Source organism: Emys orbicularis, chromosome 23 (genome assembly GCF_028017835.1).
Source record: "Emys orbicularis isolate rEmyOrb1 chromosome 23, rEmyOrb1.hap1, whole genome shotgun sequence".
Classification (NCBI taxonomy): Eukaryota; Metazoa; Chordata; order Testudines; family Emydidae; genus Emys; species Emys orbicularis.
In genome coordinates, this window is record NC_088705.1 from 6,025,520 (window position 1) to 6,048,815 (window position 23,296).

Consider the following 23,296-nt stretch of genomic DNA (forward strand, 5'->3'; position numbering starts at 1 on the left):
TATAATTCTCTGCTCCAACTTATTCTCACACTTCCCAGAAGTGCTATAAAACAGCCTGCTTTCTTTGACGTAGATCCCAGCAGATGTATCACTAGGAGATTTTCTGTCATCCATTGATTCCAAGGAGGCTTACCTTCACATGCCAGTGCGAGTAATATACAGAAAATTCCTTCACTTTGGATACAAAGAGCAGCACTTTCAACATAGAGCCTTAACCTTTGGGCTTGCATATTTACCCTTTTCTTGATGACCTCCTGTCATCTGGGCCCAACCACGTTCCCTGTCATTTCTTGGAAAAGCATGGTTTTCTTGTGAACAGAAAAAGGTCTGCTGCTAACCTCATCCCATTATATATACTAGTATTTGAGAGTGGTAGTAGAACATCACTTATTAGAAATTATTCACTCAGGAAAGACCTAGAAGATTATCTGCTATAGGGAAAAAAATCAGCAACCTCCCATGATTTCTGTACATGTTTGATGGGACCATGTTCTGTATATATTTGCTCACATGGTGAATGTCACATATGAGAACGTTGCACAGGTTCCTTCAGTCCCTTCCCACAGAGCTGCCTGCTCATCCTTATACAATATAGCAAAGTAATGATTCCTCTGAAGCGAATTTGTTTGCTACTGTGGTATGTAAAGAACAGGTTTTCAAAGATGCACCCTAAACAAGAGCCATCTAGCAAAGAAAAATCTGTGCATGCCAGTTTGGAGGATGGGGGGCCTGCATCTCAGGAAACCTGGCAAAATCAGAAAAATTGGTTCAGCATAAACATGTTGAAACTAAAAGCAGTGAGTAACAGCCTGAGATAACAAAAGCCAATCAAGATTCCTAAGAGTTCACGTTCAATTCCCCTACTCTGTGATTCTACACAGTGGTGCCTTTATGGCCCTATCCAGATAGCATAGTGAAAACACCCAAAATATGTACACAGCATTGTTCACTCATTTGACCTTTCACTTCACCGTGAAAAAGCAGCCTCTGTAGAAGTCATATTTGTAATCTGCCTAAGTCCAAAATATGAAGTCACTTCAATAGTACATTATCTCACCAAATGCAAATAACATTGTTACTGTATAATCCATGGTAATTCTTCTTTTTGATCAGTATTGCCAAAGCTTTCCCATCCGGGTTGCACAGCATAAATAACTGAAACTACATCAATATTTGTTTTGAAATAGGTTGCAATTTCTCAAAGCCTAACACCTAACACCTGTATATTCCCTGCCTCTGTGAACACTGCTGGATGACTAGCAATCCATGTTCAGGGGCGGGAGAGCTTTGGTGGATGATATAATTGACAAAGTAGGGAAGGAATTTTCAGTGGAGAAAAACACATCAAGTTCAACAACTTTGAAGAGTAGCTGTCTGTAGGCTGAAGGGCTTGCATTTATTTATTTATTGCTAAGGCTAAAACTGGTAGTCTATCTCTGCCACAGCTAAGACTGTCTGACAAGTTATTGTTCATTACATCAAAGAGTTGGGGGAGAAACTGTCACTGTTGTGTTGCTGTGGTAACTGAAGTTACGGATTTAAAAGAAAAAGTATGACTACATTTGTGGTAGTGTGTAGAGTACAAACACTGCATGCCCAGCTGTCTTGGATAGATCTAGCAGTGTAGACAGCGAGGCAAGGTTTAGGCGAGTAGAGTGCCCTACACACCTGAATCCCCAGGGTAGATACGCCCAGGGTGTATATTGTTAGCAGTGTAGCATCCTGATGCTGGAGACTTTCCCTGACACAGTGACAGGCTCTGGCAGTGGGAAAAGGCTTCAGCAGCTCCCCATTGCCAGAGCCTGTCTCCACTGTGCCACCCCACTAGAGCCTTTCGCTGCAGCATGTAGCCATGTGCGTAGTGCCTGTACTCTACAATGCTGCCTCAAGTGTGGACATAGCCAAAGAGACAGCCTGGTTTAAACAAGTTCAGATTTAAATCAGTTTCTGCCCAGAGCACTATAAAACATTAACCTAGAATGCATGCTTTATTGAGGTGCAGAGTTGATTTAAATGTTGTTCAAGAGCTCAGTTAGGAATTTGAGTGTTGCAATCCTTGGAATAGGAGATCTAAGTAGTTTGCTGTAAAGAAACTGCTACAGCTGTCCCCCCGTGCATGGATTTTTCATGACTGGATCAGGACAGACTTGATTTCAACAACAAAATGGAATATGTTCTAACTTTAGAGCAAAGATCCTCACACTGCTCACAAAGAGCTTGAGGAAGCCAAGTTAAAATACTCCAGTGAATTCACTCATGAAAGAGGAACTGTAAAACTAAATCAGTGGGATGTTTTGTCTGCATTACCATTGGGTGATGCTGACATTACTGTTCACACCAAGATTCAAGCTCAGCAGCTCTTTCTTTCCTAGCTACAACAGGCTGTGTAATGTTTTAGTTTTGGTTGGGAAAAGAGTGTGTGTATTTAAGGAAAGGGCTTGATAATACACTACACTTGCATTTTATAGAGTTCAATCAAATATATATATTATTTAGTGCAGGATTGACAATTCTGTCTTTATCTCATGTCTCTCACCAGCAGAAGTTGGTCCAATAAAAGATACTTCCTCACACACACACCCTTGTCTCTCTGATTCTGTCTCTATCCACAGTAAGGGTACTAGAGTCAGTAATATTGCATGCTTCCTCCATGTCATTCTTTGCCAATCTGTATCTCAGCTTTGACCTGAAGGAAATCTACTTCAGTGATGGAAGAAGACAGCTTGTTTTCCGTGGTCTGTTCAACCTTTCCTCCTGCTTGAAATTGACCAAAAAAAGGTGCCACTTAGTGTCAGTTATAGCCCTGTGATGTTTATTAGGAACTGGGCTCATTTTACATAGGTCTCTAAGAATCCATCCAATAGTAACAACTTTCAGTCATTATCACTGTGAACAGGCAATTTAGAGATGAAAGACTCTGTATGCCATTATTAAGCCCTCAGCCGTTCAGACTATACACTTTGATCTTGTTTCACTTGGGTGTTTTTGTTTTGTTTTAATTGGCATCTCAAGTAGGTGTAATTGATACTGATCTATGGGCAGCCCTTATTTAATATCAGGGAGTCCAACAGGCTTTAGTGATGTGGAATCTGCCATGCTGTAGCACGTGTAAACATCCTACACTCTCAGCTGTGGACTCAAGGTAGCTGGGAGAGGGTTGTTTACTCCTTCTGCCATGGACTGAACATCTGGGGAACAACATTTAATTCTAAGTGTAGGAGCAATCTTTATTTCCGAAGAGCTAAAATGTGTGGGGTTTTTTTTTTTTTTTAAAGGGTTAGCTCATTTCTGGCTAGTATAATATCCAGTATTCCTACTTCTGTTCCTGAAATTCCATTAATCAGCATTGTTTCTATATTCCCAAGGCCATGTTTAGATCAACTAGAACAGGGAAAAGGTACAGCATTTCCTTTACTTGAAACAAAAAGACCAGAGCAGGATCTTCAGTTCTTCGACAAAAGCTGAGATATCTCAGTTGTCAGCAGAAGCAGACCGTGCAAAACAACATCACTTGTCCTATCGTTCTAAGGCTATGTCTACACTGCGCAGCTTACAGGGACACAGCTGTGCTGCTACGGCCGTGCCCCTGTAAGGTTCGCAGAGTCGCCGCTCTTTGTCGGCAAGAGAGAGCTCTCAACACCCCCAATGAGAGTGTCCACACTGGCGCTTTTCGTCGGTAAAACTTTTGTCGGACAGAGGGGTGTTTTTTTTCACGCCCCTGACTGACAAAAGTTTTACAGATGAAAATGCAGTGTAGACATAGCTTAATTCTGGAATGGTTTGGTTATAAAATCAGATTCTTTTTAAAACTCCCAGTGGTGTCACAGCAAGAGGTAGATTGAGGTTTGTGTTCAGCACGTAGGGTAAGGAGCAGGCTTCAGTGGCATGCGATGCTTTTGTATGTCTCTTCGTGGTGCACTTCCAATTAGCACTGTGCTAAGATAACAGGCCTTGCTGGAATTTACTGCCAAGCACTGTAATTGCATGGGTTTTAATTATGATAATTGTTTGCTCATTTGCTTTTCATAATGAAATGGGTGATCACGTTGTACCTTAGAAATTTGAAATGCTTTGATTTGTGTAGCTCAGTAAAAGTCTGTGGAAACCCATTATTTTCAATCTGATTTATCCTTACAGGGCAGTTTGAATTTACTTTCCTTTGGCTTAAACGGTTTAGAACCTAGCATTAAAGAATCCATTGTACTGAGCATTGTTTATGGAAGTGGATTTCAGCCAAAATGCAGAGTCTTTTTTTCCCCCCTCCTGTATTCTAGGAAGAGGTGCGCCAGGCTGTGACTCCTGCTGAGCCTGTCCAGTACTATTTCACGCTTGCTCAACAGCCTGCCGCAGTACAGGTACAGGGGCAACAGCAGGGACAACAGACCACCACATCCACTACTACCATCCAGCCAGGACAGATCATCATTGCTCAGCCTCAGCAAGGACAGGTCAGTGAACAGGCACGGCACGAGGGCTTACAGTTCTACCTAGCCAGCCAAGGCCTCGCTGTACCCTGGGGATGAAAAGCCACATCTGGATGTTACCAGTAGTAACTAGTGTTACCTTAGCATTTAGGAGCCCTAGTCAAAGACCAGGACCCTGCTGTGCTAGGTGCTGTACAAACACAGAACAGAAAGGTGGTCCCTGCTCCAAAGAGCCTACAAGCTAAGTATAAGACAAGGCGACAGGTGGATATAGATGGGGGATGCAAATAAAAAGCGAGACAATATGGTCAGCATGACAGGCTGTGGTCTCAGCACACCAGCAGTGTGATTGTTGCCAAGTTTTTTGTAGGCCTCACAGAACAGGAGAGTTTTGAAGGAGGATAATGAGGTAGCTTTGCACAGGGTGCTCCTCCCAAGTATCAGGGGCAGAACAGGAGAAAGCACATAGATGCTTGTTTGAAAACGTAACAAGTGGGCAATTGCTGTATTTACCTTCCCATGAACACTCTGAAGGAGGGAAAAACTTCATGTCTTTCTGGTGATTTGCTAGAAAGGTTTTTTCTGCACTAAGTAAATTGGTTTTACAACCTATATAACAGTTTCAATTAATTTCAGTGTTGTTATGTAACTGTTTTGAAAGAGACCAAGAGGACTATTGACAGAAGGTTTCCATCTCATTTGAAATAGTGGCATTTTTTTCCATAGTGTATGGAGATGGAGAGGGACTTATTTGGTCATTTAATCATCCACTTGTCAGTGCAGGATTTTATCCTAACGGCTAATGACTGTACATTGCCTGGTGTACCTGCTGTGTGGACTTATAAGCACTTGACATTAGATCTATATACATGGGCTTTATTTGTATGAGGCTATGCCTCTTAGGTCTTAAAATAAGCCACTTAGTTTATTTGATTAGCTGAACAGTCTTGGGTGTTGTATAATTTAGGGTGGAGGATTGTGTTTACCTTGTCTATCCAGTCGCTGCTCAACCAAAGCTCCCAATAAATCTTGTAGCATCCTCCTCTCCCTTATCCAAAATGTTTGAGGAAATTAAATGTTTGATGTGTCTGAAAGCCTTTGGGGAAAACAGCATTGATGCTACACACTAGGATGTTAGTAACCTCTTCTGATGTCATAACTCCATATTGTGTAAGCACCTTGACATCTCCCCTGCTGTCTGTAAAATGCCCAGAGGAACAAGGAACTACATGGATTGCAACTAAAGTACTTTTTGTTGAAATACTGAATTGCATAGGCCTACCTACTAGGGAAGTGACGTCCCTGTATTTTCAAAAGCAAATGTACGACTTGTTGATTCATGGGACTAAATTGGACCATTATTCTGAAGTGAGCGATGGCAGCTGCATGACAGAAGTGAAGCTGTAATGCATTTTTGTGCTTATATGGATGCTGTTAACTACATAAATCTTACGGTTTGTACTGGCTTTTTTCTTATCCTTGTTTCTCTCACATTGAGGCTGGAAAATGTTATTTTAAAAGTACCATCAGTATAGTATATACGGCATAGTACGGGCATTTTAAGAGCTAACATGGGGCCTGCCTCAGGAACCTTACTTTTCCAGACAGTTTTGTTCTTATGTTTGCACACATTTAATATTGCTGTATTTCTAGTGGTATATAGGTGCCATTGTGGCTCTTTTTTGTTCACTTCTTTGGAAGGGCCCCTTTTGTAGAGGAAGGATTGTCCAGTGGCTAGGGCATTAACCTAGATCTCCTGAGACCTCTTTTCAAATCCCTGTTCTGTTGCGGACTTCCTGCATGACCTTGAGCAAGTCACTTAGCCTCTCTGTGCTTCAGTTCCCCATCTGTAAAATGGGGAGAATATTATTTCCCTTCCTCATGGGGGCTGAGGATATAGACATTAGATTGTGAGGTGCTCAGATGCTATGGTAGTAGGGCCAGTTAAGTACGTAAGATAGATAGATCTCTGCTGGCAAAAATGCACATGAACTTCTGCGAATAAGGGTATCTTGTTTAAAACTGAACAATACAGATTTTGTTGAAAACTAAAATTAACTCTATCTATTTCTTGGTGGCAGTAGACTTAGAATCAGGAGAATATGCTTTTTCCAGGTTGTCACAATGCTGAAGTAGGTCGAGTTTGAAATATCAACAAGCTGAAAGCAGGTCTGTAAAGAGCCTCTGGTTACTGGCTGTAAATCTCTGAGATTCCACTTACTTTCAGACAAGTCAATCAGTGCTCCTTTTTGTGTTGGAATTCAGACCACCCCAGTGACGATGCAGGTTGGTGAGGGTCAACAGGTACAGATCGTCCAGGCACAGCCACAAGGACAAACGCAGCAGGCTCAGAGTGGAACTGGGCAGACCATGCAAGTCATGCAGCAGATAATCACCAACACAGGAGAAATCCAGCAAATTCCGGTAAGACTCCACCAGGGGGAATGTGTAACACTCTCATGGTCTTGTATCAAACTCTGTTACATCAGCCCTTTCACATACATTATTTACTTACTTACTTACTTACCTACCACTGCCTGAATTTTTTCTTGGGAGAAAAAATAATTAGGTATGCTTAGGAAACCGTTAATATAACACTTATTGCCTAAACCTTAAGTCTTTTACTACCTATACTTCAGCAAAACGTGTTATTTCAATTCTGTTTGAGTCTGATTCTGCAACCTTAAACAAGTCACTTAGTATCTCTGTGTCCGTTTGCCATCTGTGAAATAGGTGTAATAATATTTCCTTATTTTATAAAGCATTTTTATGAAACACTTTGAGATTGCTGGCGGAAAGGCTCTACAGAAGCAGAAAATATTTATTTTAATTATTATTAGGCTTCCCCATCACAATGCATACTTCCTTATAGCTACCATCAAGTACCTGATACTCCCAGAGATCTCAACCTTTACCAATAGAGGGTTCAGCCCTTCTCCATGGCATTGAGAGTAATGCTTAGCAAGTAGTGGTAGTGCATTTTGAGGCAGCATGGAATCCACATCTATCTGTACTTGTACAATTGGTTGATCAGAGGCAGAACCCCACAGGAGACTGTAACAGCCTTTTCCCTGTACCGTCAACTGGGACTCCTTGTGAGCTATAAGAAGTCATCCCTTACATCATCATGAATGATAGAATCCATAAGAGCCGTGATCAACTCCTGATTGTCCAGCGCCTACCTGCCAGAGGACAAATTCAGATTTTTTCAGTTGCTGGAAAACAACCTAAAATCAAACCCAGTGACAGTGGGGTGTACTTGTGGCCACATATGGGTATGAACATACAAAATACTGCTTGCCAGGCTTCACTTTTGGTCCTTAAGCTACAGCTGAGGCCTGCATACTCCCCATCCAGACATCACTTGAACAGAAGAGTCACAGTCCTCCCTCAAGAACTGTAAGAGCTCATGTGGTGGCTAGACCCAATGAGCATACAGAAAGGGGGTTCCATTCTCTCTCCTCTCCAGTTAAGGACCTGACTTCCACATGGGATTTCAACATCCTCCTCCTAAAACTGATGGAACCTCCCTCTCTGAGCCACTGTCAGAGTGCTCAGTATACCACCTGACCATCGGGACGGTCTTTCTGGTGGCCATCAGCTCATCAGAGAGTCAGCGAGTTCCACACTCTCATGGCCAGATTGCCTAACTTCTTTCCATAGGTCATGATACTGTTGAGACCGTACCCCAAGTTCATTCCTGAGGTGGTCTGAGACTTCCTCCTGAACCAGTTGATCACTTTGCCAGTCTTCTTCCTGAAGCTGCACTTGACACCGGGAGAAAAGAAGTTACATATTTTGGATGTGTCCAGAGCTTTGCTCTATTACCTTAATGGAACCAAACCTTTCTGGCTGCATCCTTGCCACTTTGTGGGCATTTCTGGCCCATCTAAAGGCCAAGCCATCTCGTCTCAAAGAATCTCCAAGAGGATCACACAGAGCAGTTCTACTAGCTATCAGATGGCTGGCAAGCCTCTTCCGCCAAACATCAAGACACAGTCCCCCAGGGCACAGGCAGCATCTTCTGTTTGCTTCAGGAATGTTCCAGACTCAGGTCTGCAAGGTAGAGCAACTCACTGACTTTTGTTAAATTTTATGCCCTTGACATGGCAGCCAGGTCAGATGCTGATTTTGGAAGAGCAGTACTGCAGTTGCTGTTTGACTAGCACTGCCAAAATCCCACTCCTGCCTTCCAGGGAGGATACTATTTGCTAATCACCTACAGTGGGATCCACATTGACACATCCTCAAAGGAGGGAGAATGGTTACTCTACAGTAACTGTGGTTGTGGATCCCATGCCCTGCCATCCATCCCTGCATTTGAGTCCACAGAAATGTGCACTTTGACCTGTGAGGAAACTGAGGGATTGTCACGGTTCTACCCTCACATAGGAACATAAGGAAAGATAGGGTGCATGCATGGCCCTGACAAACATTGCTATTCCAAAAAACTCTGCCTTGTGCACGTGAGGCTCCTGCACACCTTCTAGGGGATCCACACTGACTTGAAGCACCAGTTACTGTACAGAGAGACCCATTCTATATTTCAGATAGATAATCTATCAGGCCACAGTGTAGGAATACAAAGTGCAGCAACAAATGCACTCTCTTCAGATGGTTTTTAATAGGACATTAGTCTATGCTGCCGTCAGCACTGTTATTCTAGCCTCTTCCACTTTCGCTATGCTGCTTTCCTGGAGCTCTCTCCTATCCTGTTGGTGGCCTCATCAGTATCTCCCTTTAATGGCTCCTCATGTTCAGGGCTCCACTGAAAGTCTCTTCTTGTCTCTCACTGCACATGCACAAAAACTTACATTTCTGATATAAGGTGTCATAAAACTGGTAGTGCCCACTGTAATTAAAAGCTTGATATCAGAATGTTCCTTATAACCCCATTGGTTTGCACCTGCTTATAACTTCTGAAAATGTTTTTCTGGCTATAATTTCCCATTGTTGATCTCAGCTCATATGTTGTCTTGTGCTTTTATTTTTATTTTTTTTTCTTAAACTTTGAGAAAAGGTGGGAGATGTACGTTTTAGGTAAATGTTAATGTTTTGCTCACATCTCAAAAATAGCTGAATTTTACTATTTGAAATTTTCACATTAGCTAGATGTCAATGAGCTCTAGGCCCTTTTTGTTCTCTGCAGAACCAAAAATAAGTTTTGTTTTTTTTTTTTTCATAAGTATTTCAAATCTGTTTCACCCATTAAATTAATATTGCAGTTAAAAATCGAAGTGGGAAGCCTTCAATAGAAAGAACCTTCTCTGCAGGCAAATTTTAATGCAGAAACAGATTGTGTATTGAAATGTTTATGTTCGTATGGAGTTTAGAACTGCGGCAGAGGCTATTGCTTCAAGAGTAATATTGGGGCTTCTGGACACAACTGGTGAAGTCAGCAGAGTTTGTGTAAACTGCAAGCCCGATAATTTCTGTTCCAAGAGCTTCCCAGCGTCACTGGTGAAGCAAAGGAGTTTTTATGCTCTTGTAATGGCTCTTGATTCCCCCCCTCCCCGCCCCCCTTGTTTAAAAGTAAATTAAAATGCAAGCTGCATATAACGATTTAACCTTAAGATTCTGAATTAAATGTTCAAAAGTAGGTTAATGGAAAAAGTTGCAGTTCTGGTAGTAACATTAATTCAGCCGTGTTCCATGTTTTGCTTCGTTTGTGTTGCTTTTCCAGTGTTTGTTAATATAGTTAAAAATGCAGAATGTGTAAGAGAGCAGAACTAATGTTACTATGGTAACTTTTTTCTGACTTGCCAACATTTAAACTTCTCACCTTGTGTTATATTAAACTGAAGGTTTTGTATTTTAATATAAAGCACAAAACATTGGCATGATAATATTACAGCCTTTGTCATGTCAGGACTGAAGTACACTGGCAGAATTGTGTTGGAAGCCTTTGCAGTATTCCTGGTTCTAGCCAGTGCTGTTGTTCCCTCATTTTTAAGAAGGTGAAAAGTTACCAAACATCTAAAGGAAAATGATGGGAAGAACATAATAGGAATGTCACTATTTGCAGCTTGCTCACTAGTAAAGTAGTTTTCTTATTTGTACGAATGACTTGTATGACAGAAGAACTAACCTGATCACTCTTTGTATTTGCAAAGGAAATATAAGGGCTCTCTAAGACTTGATCAGAACCTTCAGTGTGCTACTTTCTAAATACTTTCCCCTTGTAGAAAGAGAGATGCTAAGGTGGCTCTTTCAAGTTTTAGTTAAGAATTTGCAGTGGTAAAGTGTTCTTTGTATTTTCTTTGACAGAATCCATGTAACTATTAATTTCAACACTGCATCTGTTCAATCCTCCAAGTATAATCTGTTACTCTGGTTTCTGTTGGGGAAACAAGAAGGCAAGTTTATGTGTTTCATACTACACAGTCCACTGTTTTTTATTTTTCTTTCCCTACCTTGTTTCTAGGTTCAACTGAATGCTGGCCAGCTGCAGTATATCCGCTTAGCTCAGCCGGTATCAGGCACCCAGGTAGTCCAGGGACAGATCCAGACGCTTGCAGCCAACGCACAGCAGGTATGTACTGTAATACCAAAAACTTGTCATTAACTATTAAACTATTCTTCCCATGTGTTGAGATTCCAATTTCCAGCATTCCTGATTTTTATGCCTTACTGCATTCATAAAAAAATAAATAAAAATAAAACAAAACAGCACAGTGGAAGTCTGGAGTAACCATCTCATTCATGTAAATGTGGGTAGTGATGTAAATGTTCACAGCACTTGTACAAGGCCTATGGTGAGGCCCAGGCACTGCCCATTTAATGCCACAAGATACAAACAGTTCAGGCCTTGTGGAAAGATCACCAGTATAAGGAGGATTCATGAAAGGAGAGGGCTGGCAAGCTGTGTGGGCATAGGGTAAAAGAGAAGGTACAAAGCCGAGAGTGAAAGACACGAGTGTGATCTCTTTGTGTCCTTTGGAGCAATCTTAATGTTAGAAGCACATCTCTTGCATTGAAGGTCTATTGACATCCGTGCTTCAGGCTCTTAGCAGAAAGACTCTTCATCCCTGAGGGTGGGTGAGTGTGCGCTCCTAAGCAGATATGGGAGAAGTGGCAGATCATTCAGGAATGGCTCTTAAATTTTTCAAAATGTAAGCGCCTGGATTTTTTCCCAGTGCACTACAAATGATCAAGTGCCTCTTACTAGGACTGCATATGGCTGTCATAAGACATGATGTTTTATCTTCTCACCCTCGCCCAGTCACCTGTAGTCACAAGAAATAAAACTAATCATGTTAGTAATCTGAAAAATTAAGAGAGCTACCCTGCTTCATTACCCTCTAGATACAATTAGCTTCCTAATGATCCCATTTTCCGATCCCACATCCTTCCTTTCTTCTACCTATCCCTGTGTTGTTTTCTTAAAATCTCTCTGAAGCAGGACATGTTGCCTTTACCTGCATTGCAAAATACCATGCACTTCTGAGGTGCCACATAAACCAATCCGTTTTAATGCTGGGTAGAAGAAGAGAAATCTGTCGAATATATCTCCACAAGGAGTGTGAGCTGAAGGAGCAAAAGGGCACCAAACAGCTCCCCTCAATTTCTCATCTCTTCCTTTCGTCTTTAAGGGCAGAATCTACCTGACACACACGTGTGTGCTTCTTTGTAGCAGTGTCAGAGTTAGGATTCAAGTTTCAATCTTAAAAGATTTAGGCTTTGTCTACACTAGCACTTTTGTCGGAATAACGTATGTTGCTCGGGTGTGGGGAAAAAACCCCTCTGAGCGACATGAGTTACACCGACAGAGCCAGTGTGGACAGTGTGAGACACTCTCCCGCCGACATAGCCACTGCCCCTCATTGGGGGTGGTTTTAAGTATGTAGACAGAGAGCTCAGTGTAAGGTCTCTAGTGTAGACATAGCCTTAGTTTGGAGATACGCTCAAAGAAAGCTCTTTCAATATCAAAAACTCACAAAGGGAATCAACTTGAAGTCGACCAGCTTCACATGAGTACATGACAGAGTTCTCAACTGTCTAGCCAGATTAGGGGTCAGTAGATGTGTTTTTCATTCTGTTGCCTCCAATACGTTCAGGCATGTCCATTTTGTGCATGTTAAATGGATAGTTGGCCTTGTGCATTGGACAGAAGTCTCCAGTGTCATACCAGAAATCTCTGTTTTTGTTATGTAAGATACCTCTTGGAACTCCTGAAAACGTTCACCACTTTTTAAATGAGGAGCTTTTACAACTCAGCCATTGACTTGGTTATCAGCCTGCACTGGTTGTGGGGTAGAGCTTAATGCTTCTCATGCTTCATCTGTTATGCTCTTCTCTTCCTTCAGTTCCTTTTGACTAGGAGGACAGGGCAGTAACTCTCCTCAGAGCTAGAACTGCTCCAGAGATGGGGCAATAAGGTTTTCAATGAGAGCAGCACAGCTCAGATCAACACAACTGCTAAGATGCTTCATATTCTTGTCAGACAACTGTAGCTAAACCTTATTTTATCCACCCTCAAAAACTGAAAGAACTGCTCATCTTCCTATCTGTAATCTGAGTGTCCATGTACTGCTTATGAAAGTAAGGGGAGATTGCTTTGCATTGCTTTTTAATTATTGACTCCAACAGTGCCCTTTGTTCTCAACTAGCATTCATTGCCATGCTACTTTGTGTGTGGTTTCATATATGTTTTGTTTAAAATTGACATTTCTGTGAGCTTGTACTGGAGACTAATTTAGCGCAGAGGTAAGTAATGAGAGATGGGACTCGTGGGTTCTGTTCCCAGCTCTTCCACTGACTCACTGATATGACTCCAGGCAAGGACCTTAATCTGTCTTGCTTTACCACACAGGGATGTTATGAAGCTTAATTTAAAACAAAAAAAACAAAAAAACCTGTAAAGTGCATGCTGGTCCACCAGTGAAAGGTGCTGTGGGAGGGTAAAATATTGTTAATTTATTGTTGACCCAGCAGGTATGTTCCCTCACTGATCACCCGTGTCATTTCTTTATTGTAGATTACACAAACAGAAGTCCAGCAAGGACAGCAGCAGTTCAGCCAGTTCACAGATGGACAGGTACCTATCTCAGAACTCATGACGATTGACTGATCAGTAAGGAGCCAGTGTCCATGAAGTCAGAGCTAAGAAAGCTCTTGGTCTTTAGTACTAGGTGTCTAACAAGAAGTGGGATAGTGAGATTAGAAAGTCACTACCACTCCCAAAATGGACCTAGCAACCAGGATTCATGAGAACTGTGACAAACTTGTAGTTCATGTGAAGTCCTTTTATTATCTTGCTATATTTACTCCAAATTAACCCAGCTCTTTGAGAATATGGCAGATCAGCTATTTAACTTTTGCCCTATCAATCTCATCCCAGGTGCTACTAGAAATAAGATGTTGTGTCTTATTAAGATAGCATCCTAGGAAATGTTTAAGCCAATAAACAAGGATAGACACTTGGTGTGTAACCTCTCAGTGTGTCACTGGAAAGCTTTTTGAAGTAGAACAACTTGAGGGCAGTGTATTCTCAATTTGTCTGTGTGAAGGGAGTGTTTAATGATAGTTTAGCACACTCTTTATATTCATTTGTCGTAAATGCTGCACATGAAGTAGATGGAATAATTTCTTTAAGTTCTTTGAATGGACACATCAGACTGGATCCAGTGAGGGGTAGATTTGCCATAAATAAACTTTGTATTACAATTTGTTGAAGATAGGGCTAATATGAAATGCAGCTTGATCAAACTTCAGAGTGTAGACTAACAGAAAATAGAAATCACTACTAAATTGGTATTGAGCAAACTGGGAGTAACTATATCTTGAATTGCTTATTTATACAAACCAGGTTGCAGGAAAGGCTCAATAAATCAAACTGAGCCATAAGCTGGGGAAATGTGTTGGAGGACACTGTCTCTCTCTGTTCAGACAAGTTGTGAAAATAGTATCCAGTGTGAGAACAAAAGTTAGTTCTGTCTGCTTGGAATATGTAATAGGATTTCAAGTCTAAGTGGTTGAGCAATAATTGGATACAGAGTGCCAAATGAAGGTGATTAGAAGTAACCTGACAAACCGACTCTGGTACCTATAAAAGGTTAAATCATCAGTAGGAGCTTTTTCAGTCCTAATCTGTTCAGGGATCAAGCTCTCATAACATTATACATATAAAACAAAGTCTGTCCGGTTCCAACTGGGCATCAGAAGTTCATAAAATTACTTCATTATACGGTCACATTTTGGTATTTAAGGCCTAGAGTAATTCATGCTCCAACTTTTTGAGCATATTTTACTTGCTTTGTGTGTGGATTCATACCATTGGTCAAATCTGAGGGCTACACAGGCTGCATGCTATTAATAGTTGAACATCTTGCTGACACTTGATTACCTTTTTTTCCATCCCCTTTCAACCTCTTCCAGCAACTCTATCAGATTCAGCAAGTGACCATGCCTGCAGGTCAGGACATCACCCAGCCCATGTTTATTCAGTCCACCAATCAGACTTCTGATGGACAAGCGCCTCAGGTGGCAGGGGACTGAATTAGCCCACCGTAGTGAGTATTCTGTCAGCATGGAAATTGACACACACCAGCTTGACTTCTGCCATTCCGACCGGCTCTGATGAAGACGTCTCCCTCTGTGTATCTGTACTTGATATGAAGCCTATAGTAGGCTCTGATCTCTGGTGCACTATACACCGCCTCTGGTGGGTATGAGCAAATATCCAACAGAAACTGACAAGGATGCAATATTTTTATTTTTTTCAGAAATCAATATGTCAACATACTTAGCTGCTTGTTCATCTCTATAAAACTGAAAATAAACAAAATGAAATCGATAGCAGCTTATTAAACGATGTAGAACATTTTTCTTTGGTCAGATTTGTAAAAAGGTCCTGCATCTTGTTTCCCATAACAGCTTTATTCCCAGGTTTCTGTTTGTATTCTACTCTGAATAGAGCTAGACTAAGGTTTCTCAACTTGGTAGTTCAGTAGGGGTATGCGTGTGTGTGTGTGCGCGTGTGTGTGTGTGTGTGTGCACTTGAGTGTATTGGGAGATTTTCCTCCCCGCGCCCCCCCTCCCTGTTTTTGGTAAGCCTAGGCATTGGATATTTGCAGCTTCTGGGGGAATAAAACATTCCTTGTGTTACAATGAACATATTTTCTAAGGACAGTAGAGGCTCTAACTTGTCCCAGTCTATTCCAGAAACACTAAAGGAAATCTGGGGGGTGGGGGGGGGGGGGGAAGTTGTTAACCATTGCGCTAGTCTCAGTCAATGCATGTATTATAAGCTGCATGAAATGCAATAAATTTCTTTTTAGATAATCTACATTTCTTTTACTCAGTGTCTGAGCATATGTATGAGCACCAAAAGTAACCAGCACAAACCCAACAAGGTGATAGCCTCCTACTAAAGCTCTTAAGGGCTGGTCCTGTAAAAATGTTACAAAATGCCATGAGAAATGAAACTGCAGGAAAAGGGATTCAGTGGGTGGGGAGGGCTAGATGGGATCTTGCTTCCTGGAGATGTGGTTCAAATGCGAGACATAACTGATATGACTCTACTTCTGTATCATGCCTTTCACATCAAAAGATGGCCACACACTCCATAAACTAGAATACAAACTATACACCGTGATCATATCATCCACCACTGAAATGCAGCTGGGTAGAACACAGCTATTTAACTGTGCATAGCAACACTGCATGACAGCTCAGTACAAGAGGTTAAGAATGCCCTTTGTCCAGTAGAAGCTACGGGGCGGGTGGGACTTAGGGAGACAGATGTAATTGTCGGTGTTTGAATTGGGCTAGAAGCTCCATTTTTATTAAATACAACCTTATGCTCAAATGTGGTCAGGACTTCTGTTTATATCTTGTCCAAAAGATGGACGCAATTTTGATTATCCTAACCAGGTCCCTTGTTAGATGTTGACACAGCTAACAGCATGCTACAACTGGCAGACTCTGCTCAGGAGAGGCCTCAGGTTGGTGTGAGGTGCCTGAGCAGAGCTGTGTGAAGGAATCTCTCCCTTGCACTGTCTGGCTGTAGCTCATTGTTAAATTTCTTATTTTTAAAAGCATCAAATTCACCCAGTTTTTAAAATGAGAGAACTGTGGCTAAAACTGTGCTCAGCAGGTAATCTGAGCAGTTTAGGTGATGGAACACTTGGATTGTAATGGACTGTGGCCAGTTATAATTCAATAACATCAGTGAGACCAGCTGTTTCTTCCTCACAATCTCAAACTCAGCTGTGCAGCGAGCAGAGTTAGCATGTAGAACTTTAAGAGTAGGCATCTGCCTTCAGGCATAGCCCTGGACGTATGGGAATTTCAGAGATAACCGCCTCCAAAGAAAGAAAATTCCAGTCGTTTCAATGCTTGACTGCTACAAATTAATAGGCCTGAAGACCGATCTGATCTGACCTAGAGAGTCAGAGGAGGTTTGGTGCATGTCCAAACCTTCTGGGCCTTATGAACCAGGACTTTCCTCTGATTAAGTTTAAATGTGTAGACAATTAAACATTTGGGGGCTGAAGCCTTCCTTAAAATTGGTGCTTTTATTGTAACCTGTCACAGCTTTCTCAGCTGAAGCATGACTTGGACCAGTGTTCTTGATTGAAGAATCCAGGGTCAACTTTAGCGGTCTTAAAAATTTGCTTTTGTTAGAAGAATCACCTGAAAATAGGTGGGAGCAAATAATTCCACACATACACTTGTTTGAGCTGAACAAATGCTTCATGTCCAAAGATTGGCCACTAGAGGGCACCACACAACTGTGCACATTTTGCATGGGTCTGTGTCCTGCTTAAGGAGATGTAGAAGTATTGGAAGTTAACCTGGTACGTGTGTCTGTGGATGTACTGTGCTCTATATAATTACATAGATGAACTTCATTCAGCAGGTATGTGGATGGCAGTTCTGTCTGTACTCAACATCTGACACATCAGAGGGTTCCTCCTCCATTCTCACTCCCTCACTGGCCAGGTGTGTTCTTGCAATAATCTTTGCACCAAGAAAGCTGCTGGAAATTGATAGCATCCTGGTTAACTTGGTGACCATGAGCAACTGACCCAAGCAGCATAGCTGTTCCAGTCCTGGCCATTATAAGCCCAGCTAAGCGTGAAAGTGAAGTGTTTGGGATGACGGCAAAAAGAAGTTACTTGCTTCATAAGCAGCTCAGTTGGCAAAACAAAGGAGCAGCATTTAGTTTATGCCAAGAAGCACAGCTGGAGAATTAGCGTGTAATTAAGGATACTGTAGCACAGCACTTCAGGTCAAACAACTTCTATAAGAGGAAATGGTGCCTCGCTGAAGTGTCCCAGCACCTTGTAAAAGTTAAGAGCTGACTCAAGGGGTCTAGTTTACTGGATTTTTTTCAAAAAGGCTTTTGAGAAGGCCTCTTAAAACCAATAAAGGACAAGAATGATTGGGGTAAATAGCACAGTCTGAGCCTGGATTAAAGAGGTTTAAATGATAGGAAACAAGCTCCTTGAAGTGGAGGACCATGAATGCTGAGGTCCCCCAGTGTTGATACATTGAGTTGGGGTTTTCAAAAACACTCAGCCTTGTCCTAACTCTGCTCCCGTTGAAGTCAATGATCTGAGCTAGGTCAATGCTGAGTGCTACTGATATCTCACCTTTAGTGACTTGAGCAGTGGAGAGTCAGTTCTGAGGTTTAGCTGCAACACACGACTCTCTTGGGCAGTACAAGCCTAGGGAGTTTGAGATTCCAGGCAAATGACATTGGCTGGGGGGCAGGGAGGATTAAGAAAGCACAATGGCAAATGAAATTGAACCGGGAGAAACCTAAGGAAACGTATACTACCAAAAATAATCTCTGCACTGTGAACTGCAGCATCCTCTGGGGAAAGATGTAGGACTCTGCCCGGACAGCTCAGTGAAAATGTTACCCCATTGCACAGGAGCTGGTATGAACTCCAGTGGAAGAAAAAGGTGCTTTAGAAATTGCACAATGTTAAGTCCTGCTGGGAACTTGTGCCTGAAAAACATCATCCCACCTGTAAAACTACACCTCGAAAATAACCCAAACAAGGGCAGCTTTAAAGCAGCGACAAGGTGGGGTTTGGGTAAAGCCAGAGGTGGCAAAAGGTGAGGTTATCTAGCTGGAAAGGAGAGTTAGAGGAGACTTGAAAACAGCTGGCTTCCCTCATCCTTACGAGAAAACGTGGGACCCCTCCTGTAAATGGAAGGGTGGTATGTTTAGAGCCCATCACAGGAAACACCCCTCTACTCAGTCCACGTGTGGAATTAGCTGCTTCAGGAGGTCGTTAGGACACAGCCTGCCTGGATTTCATCCAACACTGGGTAATTGTACATCCCTTTTGGTAGCTCTGCGAAGCAAGGCAATAAGCTCAGTACAGGAATATCTGCATGAAATTCTCTGGTCTGGGTTGTACAGGAGATCAGACTAGATTAGTGGTTCTCAACCAGGGATACGCATTCCCCTGGGGGTATGCAGAAGTCTTCCAGGGGATACTCAACTCATCTAGATATTTGCCTAATTTTACAACAGGCTACATAAAAAGCACTAGCGAAGTCGGTACAAATTAAATTTCATACAATGAAGTGTCTATACTGTTCGATATACTAGACACTGAAACTAGCCACTGGACTAGATGATCTAGTGGTCTCTTCTGGCCTTGGGAACTAAGAGAGGATGACTTTAAATGTTACAGCAAGACTTAAAACGATGGCCGGGCTGGATCATAGAAGAATGTCTGCCTTGCACGCTAATGGCTGTGGCCGCAATGAAGAGATGTAGCTGCCTTTTTGCACCTGGCATTGCACATTGCCAAGGTATTGGGTAATTTGATTAGCTGGACACACTGATCGGTTTCAAGATGGCACCACTCCGTCCCTCCTGTTGAGGAGGGAGAAAAGAATGTGATCTCGGGGTTTGGCAGAAGATAACCAATGCTATTTCTGCCTCTCCTGCTAGGGAAAAGAAAGCACTTAGCATGTAGACTTCTGAGTTGGCCATAATTTCTGATTTAATCACTGGGGGGGAGAAGGGTTTGTGATGTATGCTTTTACCTCTGATCTCCGCGTTCATGCTCACACTCGGCTGAAAAATGACCATTAGCTGGGTTCTTTCTTTACAAGGAGTCTGTAGGATCAATTTAGACTTTTCTTCCTCCTCGGGAGTGATTAGCTAAGCACAAACCACACAGCGAGAGAACGTGCCACTGTCGCTGACACTTGGGAATCAGCATTCTCTTCTCAGTGGGCAGTTTGTTACGACAACTGCCCTTGTTCTGAGGTTTGCAAGCCGTCAGCACAGGTTATGTGACCCTCCCCAAGCAAAAGTCTGGTGCTAAGGTCACCCTCTGGGATAAGGATGATCACTGTGTGGGAACTGCTTCAACAGCCTGCAAAGCAATTGGAGATATACAAAGAGCATAACTTACTGCTGTGTAAGAAATAAACTCTAACAATCCCATGGGATAAGGCCACATGCGCTTGCTTGTTTCTGAGGAGATATAAAGCACACGAGCAAAGCTGAGTAGGTTATTAGGGGATTGAGCTGTATAAAAACACATTGTGTGGTGTGTGTTGGGAAAAAAAACAGGCCCTGGTTCTGCTCCCTTGCACCTGTGCAAAGGGCTGTGAAAACACTATTGAGTCAGACTGGTCACACTTCATAGGGGTGCAAAATGACTGACATTCAGGGCAGTGAACAGTCCGGCCCACTGTGTCATTGTAGTACTTGTAGCGTGGCTGGATTGTGTGTGTCTAAAGCATATAGATAGTGTTAAACGGGCAGGCGCGGCTCTTGTACACCCACCTAGCTCTGTTGAAAGTTGGGGGGGGGGGAGAGTTAGTTACCAAAAGGGCCATTAGATCATCTAGTCTGACTCTGCATAACATAGGCTGTTAAATTTCACCCCTGTGCTGAGTCCAGTAACTTGTATTTGACAAAAGCTGCTTCCAAAAATGCCGACAAGATGTCAAGAGCGCGAGTCCCCTCTTCCCTGGGTCGTTTGTTCCCATGGCTGCTCGCCCGCACGATTTTAAAAAATTGTGCCTAATTTCTCATTTGAATGGGGCTAGTGTCTGCGGCAGAAGTGCTCCTGAGAACAGAACTTGCCCCTTGCATTTGCAATTGTGGTTTGATCCCACCTTAAGGCCTGCCCGGGAATTCTGACCCTGTGTTCCAGAAAACGTTGGGCAATCATTCCCGGTCTTCCCCACCTTCTGGCTCGAAAGGTCCAGATCCTCAGCTGCTGTTTGTCAGCAGATCTATGCTGATTTATGTCAGCTGGCTCAGATTTCCCAGAGTGCTGTTTGGAAACGCGCTTCCCCGAGGAACCCACGCAGGTCGGACAGCAGGGGGTTTTTTTCTTCATAAAAGAAGGCCCTCTTGAATGTTTACAGTCGGTGTTTAAGTTTTTAAAACATTTGTAGAGGATATGATGATGAATCAGAATAATATTTCCACTGGGCTAGTTTCACAAGCTGTAAGCCTTGCCCCTACGGCTGAGGGTACTGAAGATGAACGGCGGTCTTGCTGTTTGGCTGAACTTGGCTGAGTGACGGTATTTTGTATCCTGAAGTAACCCCGATAGCCTCCCTCTTGTACTGGGAGAAAAAACCGAGAGCCATCCTAGAGTGGAAAACTCGAGTGGTGCACCCCAGGCGCTTGGGCGTTGGGATATTATGGGTGAAATAATGAGTCTGATGCTTTCTGTAGAGCCTTTCCTGCCAAAGTGCTTTGCAAACTACAGCCCCGATCCTGCAGGGAGCTCTGTCTGGGCAGAGCCTCACTGAACCCGTCAGGTGGTGACGGGGATTGCCAGGAGCCTTTTGCAGGATCAGCACCACTGAAATGCAGCTGTCTCTGGGGTGGAGGACAGCAGGCAACACACACAACAGAAAGTGAATGGTAATAACTGGGCTGGGACAAACCATTAGGTTTTTATAAAAGTGCCATGGGATCTTAGCATCCACTTAACACCAAGAGTCAGTATATATTTAAGCCCTTGTCTGAAAGGTGCCTGTGTGCTAAATTGCCCAGGACTTGGTGTATCTGGCTGGGAGGGATGAAATGCTTGAATTGAGATTGCCAGGATTTGAACCTGTGTCACCACAACTCTCTCAGCCCACCTCTGACCTCCAACTGGTTCGACTCACGCATGCTTTGATGCCTGTTTCATTTCACCACTGCAGGCATCTCCGGAGCGCCCAGCAATGTGGTGTGGAGGCGCCTGGCATGTTACAAAAAAAGCCCAGGCTGTTCTTGGGCAACAGAAACCTCTCGGGGTGTCTTGGGAGGACGACTCCTTTTACAGCGCTCGGCGTGGTGACTGGGGACAGGATGCCAGCCAGGCCCAGGGGCCTTTGGGCAGGAACAGCTGAGTCTAACGGACGTCCCACAGCTGTCCCTCCGCTTAACTGTCCATAAGAAAGGATTGAGCTGCACCAATGTGTCTAGAATGCAAACAGGTGGCTGGTTTGTTTTGCACGTTGCTTATGGGGGAGTCTGCAGAGGGACATAAGAAAATCCATCTGACAAGCAACACTACTTTTCCACCTTCTTTCAATCAAGGAACGACCCCTCAGTGTCTCAGCCAAAGCCCTAGAGATGCAAGCGCACCCAAGCTCTTATTAATCTCTTTGTTATTCTAGTGGATCCCTTCTCACCCTCCCAGCCTGGGTCAATTCTGCCTTGGAGGAGGGATTCCCTGGAGCTGGGGAGAGGGAGAAAAATGACCCCGTTCATAGATTTCAAGGCCAGAAGGGATCATCTACTCTGACCCCCTGGATAACCCAAGCTAGAGAACTTCCCCCACAATATCTCCTAGAGCAGATCTGTTAGAAAAACGTCCAATCTTGATTTAAAAATCGTCAGGCATGGAGAATCCACCACGATCCTTGGGAACTTCGCTAGATCTGGTGGGAAAACGGTCAAGAAACTTCATGGGAAGCTTTCAAATTGTCTTTGGCAGGTTTCAAAAAGAAATGATTTTCTTGTTATTTAGAAATTGTTACCAAAGAAAATGAAAATGTTCCGGGGGGGAAGGTTCCCCATTTCACTCCTTCCCCCCCCTCCTTCTAGAGCTGCTCAAAAATGGGAAAACTTTTGAAAACAAAATTTCATGAATTTTTTTCCATCCAAATTTTTTGAAATTTTCAATCTATTCAAACCCCCCCAACCCCCCATTTTGTCCCTAGAAGATGGGAGGAAGGGGGGAATGAAAATGTTTCAATTTCAAGTTTAATTGGGAAAAAATGGAAAACAAAAAATTAGCCTTTTTTTTTTATTTAAAAAAAAAGACCATTTGGGGACTTTTCTTCAAAATATTTTGTTTCCTTTTTCTAATGTATATTATCCCTCCCCCCCCCCCCTCCCGGGTGTTAGCGGCTGATTCTTTTAATTGCAGTTGTAAAACACAAGGGAAATAACCTACTTCCCCTTGGGGAAATATATGACAAATGTGCGAAACTCGACTTCCCCCTCCTCTGATTTCAGGCTGTTGCAGTAGCAGGTGCTCCGTGCTCAGAGCCGCAGCCGCGTCGCATTGAGCTTTGACACCAGTCCAGCCCCAGCGCAGGGAGGGACACCCAGCAGTCACCGTTTGAGTTGCAAGGCTTGTGATCTTCCCTGGGGCTTGGGAGGCAAGCTCTGAAAAGCAGCCGTGTGGAGGAGCGCTGATACCCAGTGTGGGGGTCTTGCCCTTCTCATCACGGGGGGGCGAGAAGGAAAAACCCCCGAGGAGAATGGCAAATGGCTGCTCCCAGGACCAGCTCTGCGTGCCAGGCGAGGTGTCTAATCTGCAGGAGGCAGGGCTCCTCATGAGCCGGTTGGGTGGTCCCTTGTTCCAGCTGCAGTAAGGGAGGGTCACCGTCAATGCTTGCCCTAACAGGTGCTTCTACCTGTGGCGAACTGGGCC

The 23,296-nt window shown here is 43.2% G+C and overlaps 1 protein-coding gene across 1 annotated transcript in view; it reads left to right on the forward strand.

Annotated features, from left to right (window-relative positions):
• Positions 1-15,005, forward strand: part of NFYC (nuclear transcription factor Y subunit gamma) — a 56,561-nt gene extending 41,556 nt beyond the window's left edge. The window contains exons 6-10 of the mRNA XM_065421632.1: positions 4,275-4,448; positions 6,690-6,848; positions 10,849-10,956; positions 13,402-13,461; positions 14,802-15,005. Coding sequence (XP_065277704.1) covers positions 4,275-4,448; positions 6,690-6,848; positions 10,849-10,956; positions 13,402-13,461; positions 14,802-14,921 — 621 coding nt within the window. The 3' untranslated portion in view covers positions 14,922-15,005. The remainder of the gene's footprint in view (positions 1-4,274; positions 4,449-6,689; positions 6,849-10,848; positions 10,957-13,401; positions 13,462-14,801) is intronic.
• The last annotated feature ends 8,291 nt before the right edge of the window (positions 15,006-23,296 follow it).